The following is a 13,593-nucleotide window of genomic DNA, read 5'->3' as shown; positions in this document are numbered from 1 at the left end:
GTTTTTGAGCCCACATCAACCGCAACACTAGAAAAACCCTCAAGTTGGCGTTCCTGGAGTGCTAGAGATACTGGGAATAGCTTTAAAAGTAGTAAATTCTGACCTCAAATCAGTCAAGTTGAGCTGCCTTCGACTTGACTTGCCTTGACCAAATTTTGGGGTCGATTTGACTTGCTTTGACTTGCGTTGAGCCAAGCCTTGGCTTGGCGCTTTGACTTGTGGGCAGCATTGTAGTAGGCTAAGGCGCCTCCTCTTCCTCGGCCTTTATAATCTGTAGGAGAGGCCTCGGTCGTTCCTGGGCCTGCGTTCGGCATCATTGCGATTGCATCAACGTGATGCTTCCAGGTTGTGAGCCCCGCGCAAGTCGCGTACAAAAAACAACATGGATATCTTAAGTGTATATTCCGTATAGTTACCAGGACTTCCGGGTCCGTTAACTCCCATTACCGAACATTCCTTTCGCTTGGTAGATCATTTTCGGGACCGACATTGCCATTGTGCGTGACTCTGTCACTTCATCCGCTGACGGGTGATAGATGGCGGAGGCATCCGTGGCTACTCCTCGCTCATAATCCTGGAAATGCTCATAGGAGCGATACAAAAGAAGCTCGGTTTATCGGTGCCAGCGCTGCCGTGTGATTGTTTTGACATGATAGGAGGCACCAGCACTGGGGGGTGAGTCTGACTTCATTCCGCTCCCGAGGAACTGGCTGTTCTCAGCTGATCATCGTTAAGATCATTGACATCCTTCTCCGGGCGCCTTCGCATGTCTGCGAGCGAACCTCTAGATGCCTCCAACCGGGTCGGTGGACAGGCTTTCATCCCTAAAGTCTACATCCCCTTTTGACCCCCGACCCTACCCCGATACTCGGCTGCAAAGCTCGCGGAAGCTATCCTGAGCGAATTGGATAGCGTGGGCGCCTCGAACGACACCCCGTTTGCGGACCCCGAAGCCGCTAAGACGATTGTGCTCGCAATCACCAAGGCCCATGTCAATGCAAGGCCTACGATGTTCAAGACTTACGATGTCGAACCGGCCTGGAGGGACTTCTTAATATGGGAAGTAGCGCGGGCGACCTCGGCCGTGACCACTTTCTTTGATCCCATAAGAATCGGCCGCGACGGGATTGAATTCATCGACGCCGCCTTCGGCTACAACAATGCCTGTGAGATCCTACGCCAGGAGGCGGAGAAGGTCGTTCCCGAAAAGCACACATCTTGCGTCGTCAGCATCGGTAACGGTCTCAAGGGCGCGATCGGTATCAACTCCAAGCCTTTCACGCGTCTCCAGGCCCTCGCCAACTTGGCTACCAGCTCGCGTGCTGTTCACTCCCAATTGCAGGAATCCTTTGCAGCCGAGAAGCCGCAAAAGTACTGGAGGTTTGACGAAGACGTGGCCATTGGAGAGATCAACATGACAATTGGCGGAAGTAGAAAGCCATCGCTGCACACACACACACACACACACGCAATCACCTCAACGCGCATGTTACGATTTCGGCGATCAATAGCTGTGCCGATCCCCTGATCGCCGCAAAGCCAGATCTGCTGACACCGCGAACAAATGCGTTAATGATACAATGCTGTCTACCTTTTCCTTGACTCGGGGCTGACTGGTACCTGCGTTTGCTACTGATTGAAAGATCTGGGCCGGAATATCACGAGAACTCCGAGCCCCTCCTCGCAGTTTGTGACTCTGACCGAGCACGAGGAAAGCGCATGAATGGGTATTGACCGATTGGCACACGAACAAGTTGAGTTAGAGGTAGCTAATGCCTAATGGGATGTTAGAATTCCTGCGGCTCCTCTCCTTTCTCGACATGCAGGCCCGCGAACAGACGGTTGCCACCGCGTACCATGCTACTTGCGAGTAGATGCTGAATTCCACACAATATTCAGAATGGAGGAAATTTTCGGGCCAAAGGCTACTGATAACAGGCAAGGCCGGTTGTGGCAAGTCGACGCTCTTGAAGCACATATTCAGAAACGAGATGTCGGCCGCCGGCTCAATACGACGACAGGGCGTGTGGTATGCGGCTGCTTCTTCAGCGTCGGAGGCGGGCCCATGGAGAAGACGCCCAAGGGCATGCTCCGCCGCACAATCCTGCACCAGATGGTCTTCCATTCCAGAACCCGACCGCATACCGGTGCCTCACCCAATTCGACCACGACATGACGCAGGCGAATGATTCCCAGGGCCGGATCTTCAACTGGACGGGGGAGTCGTTGATGAAATTGTTTCAAGGTCGTGATGCGGGAATCCAGCTTGCAAGTCCTGATCTTCATCGACGCGCTTGACGAGGGCGACGGATTCTCGGCCGCCGAAGTGTTCGCCTTGTTGGAAACTGTAGGAAATACCAGGTATCGCGATACATTAGAAACACAGGGCAAATACCCTCTTCTTGAGAGGGACGTGCTAAAGTGGTGGTTCAGTTGGATGCTCTTATTCTTTTTGTGAATAAGGGGGTGCGAATCTTGCAGCCGCAGTAGTGGTCCTCGAGGTCCTAGACCACGTGACTACTACCCCTGTAATAAACCTGCCCTCACCCGGGTCCTCCTGCGAGGACCTCACTCTGGCGTAGATATTCCAACAGAAACACTCACTAGCTCGAGGTCAGACGGCCAACATCCCACCCGTTATTAGCGTGTGCCTCTTTAGACGGCCTGGCAACTTCGTGAACTACCGAAAGAAGTGGACCACCGTCGACCTAACTAACCTCAACTGGGAGAACGTCGAGACGTACACTGCGCATCGACTGCAGACCATGGTCACGAATTTCGCCGACTTGCGTTACGAATAACTCGCGGCAGAACTGGTGGCCCCAGATTCTGCGCGAAGCGGATGGCGTATTCCTCTGGGTTAGACTGGTGGTTGACGAGATCTCGGCAGCCATGGAGCGTGGCGAGAATCCCGAGTACATCAGAGCCCTACTATGTGCCATGCCTGCCGACTTGTGGGACCACTTTGGGAAGATCCTACTTGAACTCTGGAGCCGACGTGAACGCCGAGGCGCGGGGCACCGGGTACGACACGGCCTTGATCGCCTCTGCGGGGAGCGTCCACGGCCCTTACGAGTCTTTTGATTCAATGGGGAGCCGATGTGAATGCTCAAGTCAGAAGGGGCTATATCGGCTGTGCCCTGACTGAAGCCGCCGTCTCAACGGACCTGGAAATGGTACGGACGCTGATTGATGGGGGCGCACGTGTAAACCTCCTCCTTTCGTATGGTGGCGTCGGATCTGCTCTCGCTGCCGCTGCGAAAGAGGGCGATGTGGCAAGGTCAAGTTGCTGATTGAGCGCGGGGCCAGCGTGAATATGCAGGTTCCAGGCAAGTTGGGGTCGGCCCTAGCGGCAGCAGTGCCGCAGTCTTGGGGGCAACGTGCAGCAACCATGGAGCTCTTGATCAGGGCGGCCGCGAGGTCAACCTTTCCCTAAGGTCGGGCATCTACGGCTCGGCGCTTGCAGCCGCCGTGGCATCGGAGAGCCCATCGGCGATCAAGTGCCTCTTATAACTCGGTGCCGATGTCAACCTGCCGCTTAAGTGTGGCAAGTTCGGGAGCGCGTTCATTGTCGGCATTAGGAACTGTCACATCACCCCAACCTCCTGGGACGGTGTGAATATCTCACCGTATGAAATTCTCGCTGATCATGGCGCCGACATCAACGCCCGCCCACGCATTGGGCGTTACGGCTCGGTGTTCGCGGCAGCCGCGGCCGGGTTTCAGCTTGATTTGCCATAGGGCTGAACCCATTGTGTTGTTCTTGTTGGAACACGGCGCCGATGTCAACGTCGTCCTGCCTATGGGGGGTAAGATGTGCCCTAGAATGGCGCGTTTAATATTAAATCATGTGGGAGTGTAGTACCGGGCAGGATGGACTTGGAATCTATGGAGGTGAGCCACACGAGGACATGATGGCAATAAATGGTTGCTTCTTTGGCTGAATTTTTTTTTACAGTTCCCAATACCAACCGAGGCACCCGAGCCAGCGCGTCGTCAATGCAGTCGTTGGGATTCACGATTCGAACCATTGTGATAGGTTAGATACATAGGTTAGATAGTACCTCCAATATTTCCACCATTCTGGACACATCTAATCGCGTCGTACACTTCACAGCTGTAAGTGGTTCTGCTCCGTTTCGTGCCCCAATGTCAATTTCTTATATGAATCAACATTGTACATCTCTACCATTTAGATTCGTAGCAAACTCATCTGATGCACCTTTCTCAGTAATATGACAGGCACAAATCAATCCCCTCTTCCACATACAGGCCGAAATCTCAGACTTTTTCCAAACCGGCCATGCACTACGAATCTATCCTGAAACCTAAATACCTAGCCTAGTAAGTTGTTGAAGGTCCGGCACGCCCTAGGGCACAGCGGTGTAGGAATAATAATAAATACCTAGCCTGACAACTTCTATCAATCTGCTAGTCAGCACCTTCTCCACATCCTCTTCCCCGTTACTTCAACTCGTCACCATTCCAGGAAGGGATCACTACTCACTCACCTCCCCGCTGATGCCTCCCCACCAATCCCCTTCATCTCCTTCCCCCTCACAAAACCAATTCCCAACCTCCCACATCCCCTCCTTTCCCTTGACTTCCTTCCCTTCATACCCCGCCAGCACAACCCGCTCCGCCGGATTCCACCTCGCCGTCAGCAGCTGCAACTGCGTCGCCTGCCGCTGCCCGACGCGATGGATCCGATAGTACGCCTGCTGGTTCTCCCTCTTGGTCCACGCGGGGCCCGTCACTGTGCTGTACTTTGCCCGCTGCAGGTTGAGCCCCGTACCTGCCAGCGCCATGGGCGCGACGAGCACGTTCGGCGGCGCGTTACCCTCGGTGAGGAACTGGTCTAGCACGCGCTGCCGCGCTGACTGCAACATGTTGCTCGTCAGGAGGACGGGCTTGAGGCCTCTGAGGTTGTTGCTGCCGCTGCTCGTCGTCGGGTGGGCGCGACTGAGGAGGAGGTAGGCTTGGATGAGCACCGCTTCGGACTCGAGCGGGGTGAAGATGCAGTACTTCTTGGAGGTGGTGGGCGATCCGGGGATCGGGGACTTGTCGGCTAGCATGGTGCGGATGGCTTGGGTGAGGGTTGCCAGCTTGGGGCTCGATGCGGACCAGGCTGGAATGTGCGCGAAGTAGGGTGTTTTGGTGACGTCGCCTTTGGCAGCCGCGAGGTGGGCGTGGATTTCGGTGGTGGTGAAAGTGAAGGCTGCGCCGGACGACGGGTCGGCGATGCCGGGGAAGATGGACGCTAGGCGGAGCTTGAGGAGGAGAGCCTCGCCGTCTTTGCTGCGGAGCAGGCGGGCGACCGAAATTCCCCGAGAAGTGGCGGCGACAACTACTTGCTCCCGGGTCTGGTCTGCCAACGCTTGCAGGCTGTCGATGAGCGAGAACGGGAGCTGGTGGTCCATGATGTTGACCTTGAGCGGCCCGAGGTCGGTCAAGTTGCGGCCCTGGAACTGGTCGGTGCCGAGACGGCGCACCATTGTGTGCTCGAGAACGCGGTCCAGACGGCGGCGGTAGTCCACAATCTCGGACTCCGGGACCATCTCCCCGCTGGCCTGGACGCCAGTAAGCCTGTCGAAAGTCTGGGTTAGTTCGTCCAAGGACTCAACGGTGGCGCCGTTCAGGGGATGAGCTTCGTTTTGCCAGGCATCCTTCTCTAGCAACGAGATGGCCGAACGGATGTTAGCCGGCGTGTCGCCAAGCGGAGTACCCGAGACGAAGTAGATCAAGGGGGTCGGCTGCTGCGAGTCGAGGCAACACTTTTTCAGATGCTGAAGCCATGCGGCAACCCGGCTCTCGTCGCCGTTCTTGCTGATGGCATACTCGTGGAACTCGTCCATCAAGATCATGCCGGGCACAAGAGCGCTCTTCTTGACCTTCCCAGCCGCGTTCGGAACCTTGAGCTCAACGCCAAACAGGCCGTTAAGCCGGGGGATGTACTCGGGCGACACGACAATGAGGTACTCGCTGTCCGGTGCAGCCTGGTACTGGTACACCGGCCCAGCCTCGCCCTGCGTTGCCGTGATGGTGGCACGTAGAGCAGAGACATCGGCTGAGGTGAGTTTATCCTCCTTGTCGCCGCCCTCGTGGAAACCCCGGATCTTGAACTGCTTCACATCCAGCTTGGTTTTGGCATCCCGTACCATCGAGGCGCAGCTCCTGGCCGGAACAACCAACACATTTGGCCCATCAGGCAGCCGGTCCGCCAGCTCACGAGTGGGCTGATGCCAACAATAGCACTTGAAGCCATACCGCTCATCAAACGGACACGACCTAGCAGCCACAGCGCCCGGCCGGTTGTGCTGGCTCGGGCTGCCCTTCTTCTTGTCGTTCCACTTCGCAGCCTTGCGCCACGCAGCTTTGACCTCGGCCTTGCACCTGCGAAGCGCGGCCGCAAACGCAATCAGCCCGTACATCTCCTGCGTCTTGCCCAGCCCCTGCTCGTCGCACAACAGCCCGCCGGACACGTCGGCCAGGACGAACCGCAGCAGGTTGCACACCCCCATGAGCTGGTAGTCGAACAAGCCGACCGTGGTGCCGGGAAGCTTCTTCATCGGCACCCTCTTCCTCTGTTGGCCATCACCACCCGCAATCGCCTCCCTCTTCATGTACTCGGCCACGTTGACGTTGAAGAATTCGAGGCAGGCTCGCCACTCGGCCTCGGTGTTGCCGGTGTTGTAGCTGCCGAGGTACGTGTCGAGGACAGGGTTGGTCTCTTCGACAGCGCCGTAGTCGGCGTCGGCGATCTGTGAGGTGTAGTACTCGGACTTGAGCATGTCGATTAGGTTGACGTAGGTCGAGGCCGAGGTGGGGTTGACGGCTGGGGAGGAGAGGCTTGCTGACTCCCTCCTTAGAGTTGGGGTCTTGGCTGCCGTTGTGGCGGTGGAAGAGATCTTGGATAGGAGTGAGAAACGGGTGGTCTTGGTGTTGCGGGTTGTAGCAGGCAGAGAGGACATTGGGGTAGTTCGGCCCTGTGTAGAGGCCCGGTCCCTGACTGTCCCTCCTCGAGTGGATGGCTTGCTGGGAGAACATGCCGCAACACTTGAAGGGACTGGCCGGCCGCTGACAACGGATTTGGAGGCTCGCTGGGCAGACCCGGGGCTCCCGCTCGTCTTTGATGAGGGGGTGGTGCCCGCCGTGTCAGTAACGAACTCATCTTCGCTGTAATCTGAATCCGAGTCAGGAGGAAACAGGAACGGGTTCCTCTCGACCTGACTGATCTCGTCGGCATGGACGGGCCGGTAGGTGGCCGTATTTGCCTCCTCGTAAACGCAGCCTTCCGAGTCGTCATCGCTGCTGTCGCTGTCAGACAGCTCGAACTCGACCTCGACTTCACAGCCATCGTAGTCGGATTCCAGATACTGCTCAACTTGAACCTCAATAGGCGGAAGCGAGACCATGACCGAGCGGACTTCCGATGAGGGCCTGCGGGCCGGAGATCGACCCCTGCGGACTGCCCCTTGACGTCTCAACTTAGGGACTTGGAGGAAACCGCTGTCACTGGACGGCCGCCGCCCGCCAGTCTCAACACCGCTCTCTTCAATGTCTCCGACAAAATGCTCAACTATCTGAGGCAGTTCAACGTCCGACATTTCCGCAATGTTGGTTGGGACTTTGATCCGGTACGGCACATCGAACCAGGCACCCATGTCGGCCTTTGGCCCATGAGAGCTGTGTCGAGGCATCACCAGGAAGAAGAGTTCGGCGCCCTCGAGCACCACTGGGCGGTTCCCAGTGATATCGTTGAGAGTGCTTCTCCAAGTGTCCGCGTCAAATACCTCCCTGGCCCGTCCGTCCCTGACACCGTACTGAGCAAACACGACAGCATGCTCTAGGCAGTTGTATTTCAGACGGTGCGCGATGAAGACTTCAAACTCGCGCCACTCGAAATCGGCGGGGCCAATCCCGGGATCCTCGTTGGCGTCGTCGCGAATGCGTTCGTCGACGAAGTACCTCATGGCTTTGCGCCACTGCTGGTTGATGTCCCAGCGGACAACGTTGACAGCCAGCGTGGCCAGCTTGCGGTAGTTGTGCGAAGCAGTCTCCATCTTGGCTGGAAGGCACCACTGTAGGTTCTCTATGCTGTTGAGTCGAAGGTGATGTTGTCAAAATGTTGAAGGTAGGTATGAGGAAAATGTTCGAGGATACTCCGTCCGATTCAAGATGTGCCATTTTCCAGTATTAATATTGATATTCGAATGGCTACCTGGAAGGATTATCCCGAAGAAACAGGCTGGTGTGGACAAAGGCCATGTTCAAGACAAAGGATATAGGCTGGCTCACAGGACCCCTTTTAAGCACAGCAGGTCACAACGAACCAGACAGTGGGTATGTCCCGAAACAGCTTGAAAGTAACCTTTGTTCATCTAGACACAACAGATTACGTCTGGGCTCTCCTTGTCACAGCCCCTGAACTGCTTGAACAAAACAAAGGAAGTATCTTTCCGCTATAGATAAAACTGCGACAGTGACCCAACACACGAAACAGTGAGAGAGGCATGCACGGCTTAGCTCGCAACAAGATGGAGACTCAAGCTGGGGACAAGCAGGAACTCTCAGGCAAGAGAACAGCCCCTTCGAGGGCATCAACTTCCACCTCCACTGACCCAGGTTCACCGAAACAGACAAAGCCGTGAAGAAATCAGCGCAAGCTCAGCAGAACTCTAAGCCTAGGGTCTCATCGCCGCCCAGAGAGCCAGAGGCCCCTCGAAAGTCGGCGCAAGAGTCTGTCCAGCAAAAATCCCGGCCGACAAGCGCAAGGGCAGTGAGAGGACCAGTGCCGTCGAAATGGGCAGCACAAATGTCAGTCCAGCAAAGGACAAGGGCGGCAAGCTCGCAATCGGCCAAGCAGCCGGAACTACCCAGACGGCTGTCACAAATAATGGCACCAAAGCCCTCAGGCTTCAGGCCAGCCAGGCCAACATCATCAACGAACTCAGCACAGCCGACCCAGCCAAAAGTCAGAGCTGGACCAAACTTGCCTGCGACAGTCAAAGAGACAATGGAGGTAGAAGCTGTACCGAGACTGAAAACCACAACAAGGGCGCAGCCGACAGTACCTGTACGACAAGCCCAATCGGGCCCACCAATGACGGTCCAAAGGGCTGCAAGAATGTCCACATCAACACGCTCAAGGGCCACGATGACAGAATCCGAAGGAGCAATCGGGAGGAAGCTTGCACCGGAACCCAAGGCCAAACCAGGCCCGTCTTCCGCTGTGCGAAAAACGGCAGCGGAAAAAGTTGAAACAAAATCCAACGCGAAGCCGCCGGTGCCAGCCAGAACCAAGGAAACAGCAGAGAGAAAAACAGTGGCAAGACCCCAGCCAGTCCGGCCAGCAATGGTAAGGGAGGCCGTGGAACGCAAAGCCCTAATGGTGGCCACATCGAGGCAGCCGCCGACTATGCTGCACACGCCTGTGGACAGCATGGTGTTAGCAATCCCAAGCTTGGAATCCGTTGCAACGGAGACAGTGACTAACTTGGATGAAACGGCTGAATGCTCAACAAAAACTCCTCCGGCAATTCAGGAGGCAGTGTTGAGGAGGAATGAACCAAAACCTCCTCAATATACTCCCGGAGAAGCCAGAGAAGCCGAGCAGGGATGCCTCTCCATGTTCTCAGCAGGATTGTCTACACCAGTAGACAGGGTGGTTCAAACAAGCCCAAGGCGGAAATCAGTCGTGCCAGACCTACCGAAGGAATCAAGGGGGAGCAATGCCAAGCCGGCCTTCATGTTGATAGAGTCATCGGCAACAGTCTCTCAAGAAAGATCTGAAGCGGGAGCCACAGCAGAAAGCACACCGAGTTCGTCGTCTTCAGCAGTAGAAGAGATTGTTCACAGTAACCCCCAGGCCAAGCCTTTGTCGGGCACGTCTGCTGCTGATCAAGAAGCAGCCGCCAGGGGAGACCCATCGGAGTCCCAGCAAGTGCTACCAACGGCTAAAGAAACCGGGGTTCCATGTACGTCAACAGCAGGCGCGGCTGCACACCTGCGAAAGAAGATCCAATCCAGGCTGAAGTTGAAACTGGTCATCCCAGACATGATAAATAGAATATGCGAAGTTAGGCCTCAGCCCCAGTCCACGCTAAACCTCCCGGCAGCAGTCCAAGAAGCAGCCCACGCAGAAGTCCAGACGGACGGCAGGCCAGTCATCTCGCCTGCAAGAGGACAAGAGACGGTGGATGGGGGCTTTCAACTTGAAGTCAAGCCTGGGCAAGCACCGCAAGAACCAGCAGCGAGAGAAAACCAACCAACACCCCAAATGGTGAGGGAGAAACAGCCAAACCAAGCCGCGTACGCTAAAACGGAGACAAAAGAAGCTCGCGCCAACCTAGTCCAAGAGGCCGTGAACAGAAAAGCCAAGCGAGTGCGCAAGACAAGGCGTGGCCGTGGATGCACCCAGGAGCTGGACGTTCTGCTGGACATGCTCCACGCCACGGTCCGTGAGGACCAGGCAATGACATGTCTAGCGCGGCGTGACCCGGCCGAAGTCGAGGCCCATTGGAATAAGGTGCGGGAGCAACTGAGGGTTGAGGATGACGAGGTGTATGGAGATTGGACTCCGTGGGGAGGATGGCGCGACACGCGGCCCGTGTGGATGAGGTGAAGAACGAAGACAAGCGGAAGCAGAACGTCAATTGGCTCGCCCTGAAGCGAGAAGGTAGGTACAGCTGGAGAGAATAGACACATCAGTTGGTGAAGTGAATTAGACTTGTGATTATTGGCTATTAGTACGTACAGTGTGTATCTAGAACAATAACAACCCAACAATGGCCCCGACGACCGCGCCCTGTCCTCCGCTACTCCGCGCCGGCGCTGCACCGTTCCTATCCGAACCCGCGGTTGAAGTCGACGATGCGCCCGACCGGGTTGACGTGGGCGTAGATGGACGGGACAACGTCGCAGTGGGCAGGGAAGTGATGATACTGGCGGTCGACCCACCCGCCGATGTCTCCAAGCAGGAGACAAAACCGTTGCCCGAGGCACCGGTGTGGGTCATGGCGCCGACATAGACGCAACTGCCTTGGTAGCTCGGGTTGAACAAGACGCGGTCTGGGCCCGGGGCATCTGCGGAAGGGTTAGCCAGGTTCATAATCATTACTTCCAGCAGGCAGCAGGGTAATCAAGGGAGGATTGACTTACTGCCTGAATAGACGCTGCCGCTATTCAGGATGGGAAACTCCTGGTAGGGCCCGGAGACGGCAAAGACAAGTCCCTCGTAGTTGTTGAAGCGATGCGGGTACTTGCTAGACCCCAGCTGCTCGCCGGCGGCATGGAGGCGGCAGCCCTCGGCGACGGCGGCGTCGACTTGGTGTTTTGTGTAGCTGGCCCGCCCACATGTCACGTTGGAAAGGGAGGCGGTGCCCTGACGATGGAGCAGCAAGTCGGCGTTGGCGGACACGGCGCACAGCGCCAAAGTAAGCGTAAAAATCAATCTGTCCATAGTAGATGGATGGAGTTGTGTAACTTCGAAACACGCTTTGTGGTCAACAAAGCGATTGTAATCTGGATGAGATGCAGATCGAAGAAAAGTCAACAAATTGAATTGAGGTTCGTGCCAAGAGCGGACCCACTCACTGGCTTGGGCAACTGGAAACAGCTTGCAAACAGTGAAACCGAACCACATGATTTCGGTGAACCCTCCACGTGCGGGGAATAAAAGGCCAGAAATCATGGATTCTGTTTCGGCAAGGTTGTGAACAGAAGAAAGCAAACTGCCAACTCAGAGAGCTGAGGGAACAGGGTTGGTAATCGAATGTGGAAGGTTATAACAATCCCACCTGACGTCAGCCGTCGGAACCCAGTCAATTAGTGCCTAGGTAAATCAACCCCGTCTACTGCAGTGATTCCTTCCCTTGGCCACCTTCGTACTCAAAACACTGGCGACATTCCCCCTGAAAAGTGGCACTGCACGCCAGCCTTGATTATCCATTCAGACTCATTGGAGGAAATATGGCCACCCTCGCGGAACTACTCAGCACCCTCACAGGGTCCTCAACAGCGCCCCTCGACGCTATCAACGCAGCCGTGGAGGTGTTCAATTCCCAAGCCCGAGCAGCAGGACCTGATGAAAACTCGGTAGGCGACTACGTCTGGGAGGCCATGAACGCTCTCTTCGCCGCCGCAGGGCGCACCCCGCCTGACAACCAGGGCCCGTTGGTGGAGTTCGTCGTTCGATTGGAAAGTACAACGGCTACCGACGCAGAGGGGAAGGCATTGAATTCCAGTCAAGGCCAGGTGTGGAAAGATCTGCCGTATTTTGGCATCGTCGCCAGGGAGTCCCTAAACTACGGTATGACACACGGATGGTCCCCACGCTATGCTTGCCTGGCCGGGGTGAGTGAGCGAGGTGCTGATTGACGGCAGATGTCCACGACCCCAAGGCCACGAAGAGCCAGCGCGCAGAGTGGGAGAACGAGGCGGCGTTTATGGCGCGGCTCAGCGCGCAGAGCTCGCCCGGATTGGACTTGTCACTCTACGGCCTCTGGATGCTGCGCGCCGCCTTTGAGGAGGAGGACGGCGCGCCGACCGAGCTGTCCAGGACGGCTGTCAGGATTGCTGCGATGTGGATTTGTTTTGCCGGCGAACAGCTGCGGAAAAAGAGTGCTCATGGAGAGACGCTTGCCCACAATCTCGGTGTGTCCCGGGGGAAGTATCGGGAGCGTGAGTGGAGGGGCTTCAATGAGGACCGGTGGCAGGTGTGGAAGGATGGGCTCAAGGCTGTGCAGGAGAATTTCGGATCTGACGAGGTGATTAAGGCGGCGGTGGAGGTGATGGAGAGGCTATAGAAGCAGGAGGGCGGTTGAGGTAGGGTTCAAGTTGGTCAAGTCTGATAGCCCGGTAACCGACCACTTCGTGAAAATCAAGAGCAAGAGTCCCAACCATCACCACAGTACCACTTCTGTCATCATCACATTGTTGCCACCATGATCCAAGGCGCCGGCAAACTGACAGTATCTTACCCGCTCTCTTCAAGTTCAGCTGTATCTTGGGCAATACGGCAGACTTCAACCTAGGTAGTTCCTATGAACTTGTCCAATCGGTAACAGTTATCCAATTTTTAGATCAGTTGGGGTTCTCTTGTAATGCGGAACTCGCTGTCGCACCCGCCGGGTTAGCGGCCCTCCCGATCGGGTATAGCGCCGCGTCAAACTCGCATGCTCGCACGGCCGCTTGCGCCCGCAGCATAAATAGAGATCCTTCTCTCTAACGTCGCTTTTTTGTACTCTCGACTTTCTCCCTCCCTCATCCTCTCGCTCGGTCCCTGCCTCCTCATCTCCTTCGCATGTCCCTGCCCCCTTAATCCTGCAGCTCGCCGGCCAATGTCGCCCGCGCCCCGACACCCGCTTTGCCAGGCTGGATGCCTTGTCCTGGCCCTCTTTGGCGTTCCTTAGCCACAGGCCGTCGCCTCGCGCAGCGATTATACTTCAGCTTGCAGTTTATTCTCCAAAGCTCTACTCTTTTTACCGCTCTTTAACCAAGACATTCTCAGCCTTTTGGCGGTGCATTCGTCAGTCGCAACTCCTGACTCGACTCTACGCTCGATTCCGACTCGACCTCGAGCTTCCTTTCCGT

General features: G+C 56.3%; 5 protein-coding genes across 5 annotated transcripts; 3 read left to right on the top strand and 2 right to left on the bottom strand.

Annotated features, from left to right (window-relative positions):
- Positions 1-672: 672 nt before the first annotated feature.
- On the top strand, positions 673-1,579 carry N657DRAFT_389755 (uncharacterized protein). Its single transcript, XM_062787144.1, has 2 exons — positions 673-675; positions 736-1,579. The coding sequence occupies exon 2, from the start codon at positions 1,010-1,012 to the stop codon at positions 1,526-1,528; it is 519 nt and encodes a 172-aa protein (XP_062648165.1). The 5' UTR covers positions 673-675; positions 736-1,009; the 3' UTR covers positions 1,529-1,579.
- Positions 1,580-4,499: 2,920 nt separating this feature from the next.
- N657DRAFT_617551 (uncharacterized protein) lies at positions 4,500-6,971 on the bottom strand (the record flags this gene model as incomplete). Its single annotated transcript, XM_062790523.1, has 2 exons — positions 4,500-4,918; positions 4,964-6,971. The coding sequence occupies 2 exons, from the start codon at positions 6,969-6,971 to the stop codon at positions 4,500-4,502; spliced, it is 2,427 nt and encodes an 808-aa protein (XP_062648164.1).
- Positions 6,972-8,620: 1,649 nt separating this feature from the next.
- Positions 8,621-10,624, top strand: N657DRAFT_689947 (uncharacterized protein; the record flags this gene model as incomplete). Its single annotated transcript, XM_062797019.1, has 2 exons — positions 8,621-8,974; positions 10,119-10,624. Exons 1-2 carry the CDS (start codon positions 8,803-8,805, stop codon positions 10,622-10,624), a joined length of 678 nt encoding a protein of 225 aa, XP_062648163.1. The 5' UTR covers positions 8,621-8,802.
- A 162-nt stretch (positions 10,625-10,786) lies between these two features.
- On the bottom strand, positions 10,787-11,443 carry N657DRAFT_556291 (ribonuclease-domain-containing protein; the record flags this gene model as incomplete). Its single annotated transcript, XM_062787940.1, has 2 exons — positions 10,787-11,085; positions 11,161-11,443. Coding segments are annotated over 2 exons (582 nt in total), but the record flags the coding sequence as incomplete, so codon positions are not given.
- Positions 11,444-11,665: 222 nt separating this feature from the next.
- N657DRAFT_644614 (uncharacterized protein) lies at positions 11,666-12,899 on the top strand. The gene is made up of 2 exons (XM_062792793.1): positions 11,666-12,310; positions 12,385-12,899. The coding sequence occupies exons 1-2, from the start codon at positions 11,971-11,973 to the stop codon at positions 12,804-12,806; spliced, it is 762 nt and encodes a 253-aa protein (XP_062648161.1). The 5' UTR covers positions 11,666-11,970; the 3' UTR covers positions 12,807-12,899.
- Positions 12,900-13,593: the final 694 nt, after the last annotated feature.

This window comes from Parathielavia appendiculata (assembly GCF_033297405.1).
Source record: "Parathielavia appendiculata strain CBS 731.68 unplaced genomic scaffold N657scaffold_5, whole genome shotgun sequence".
NCBI classification, from domain to species: domain Eukaryota; kingdom Fungi; phylum Ascomycota; class Sordariomycetes; order Sordariales; family Chaetomiaceae; genus Parathielavia; species Parathielavia appendiculata.
The sequence above is the reverse complement of the archived record's forward strand: the minus strand, read 5'-3'. Positions and strand labels throughout refer to the sequence as shown.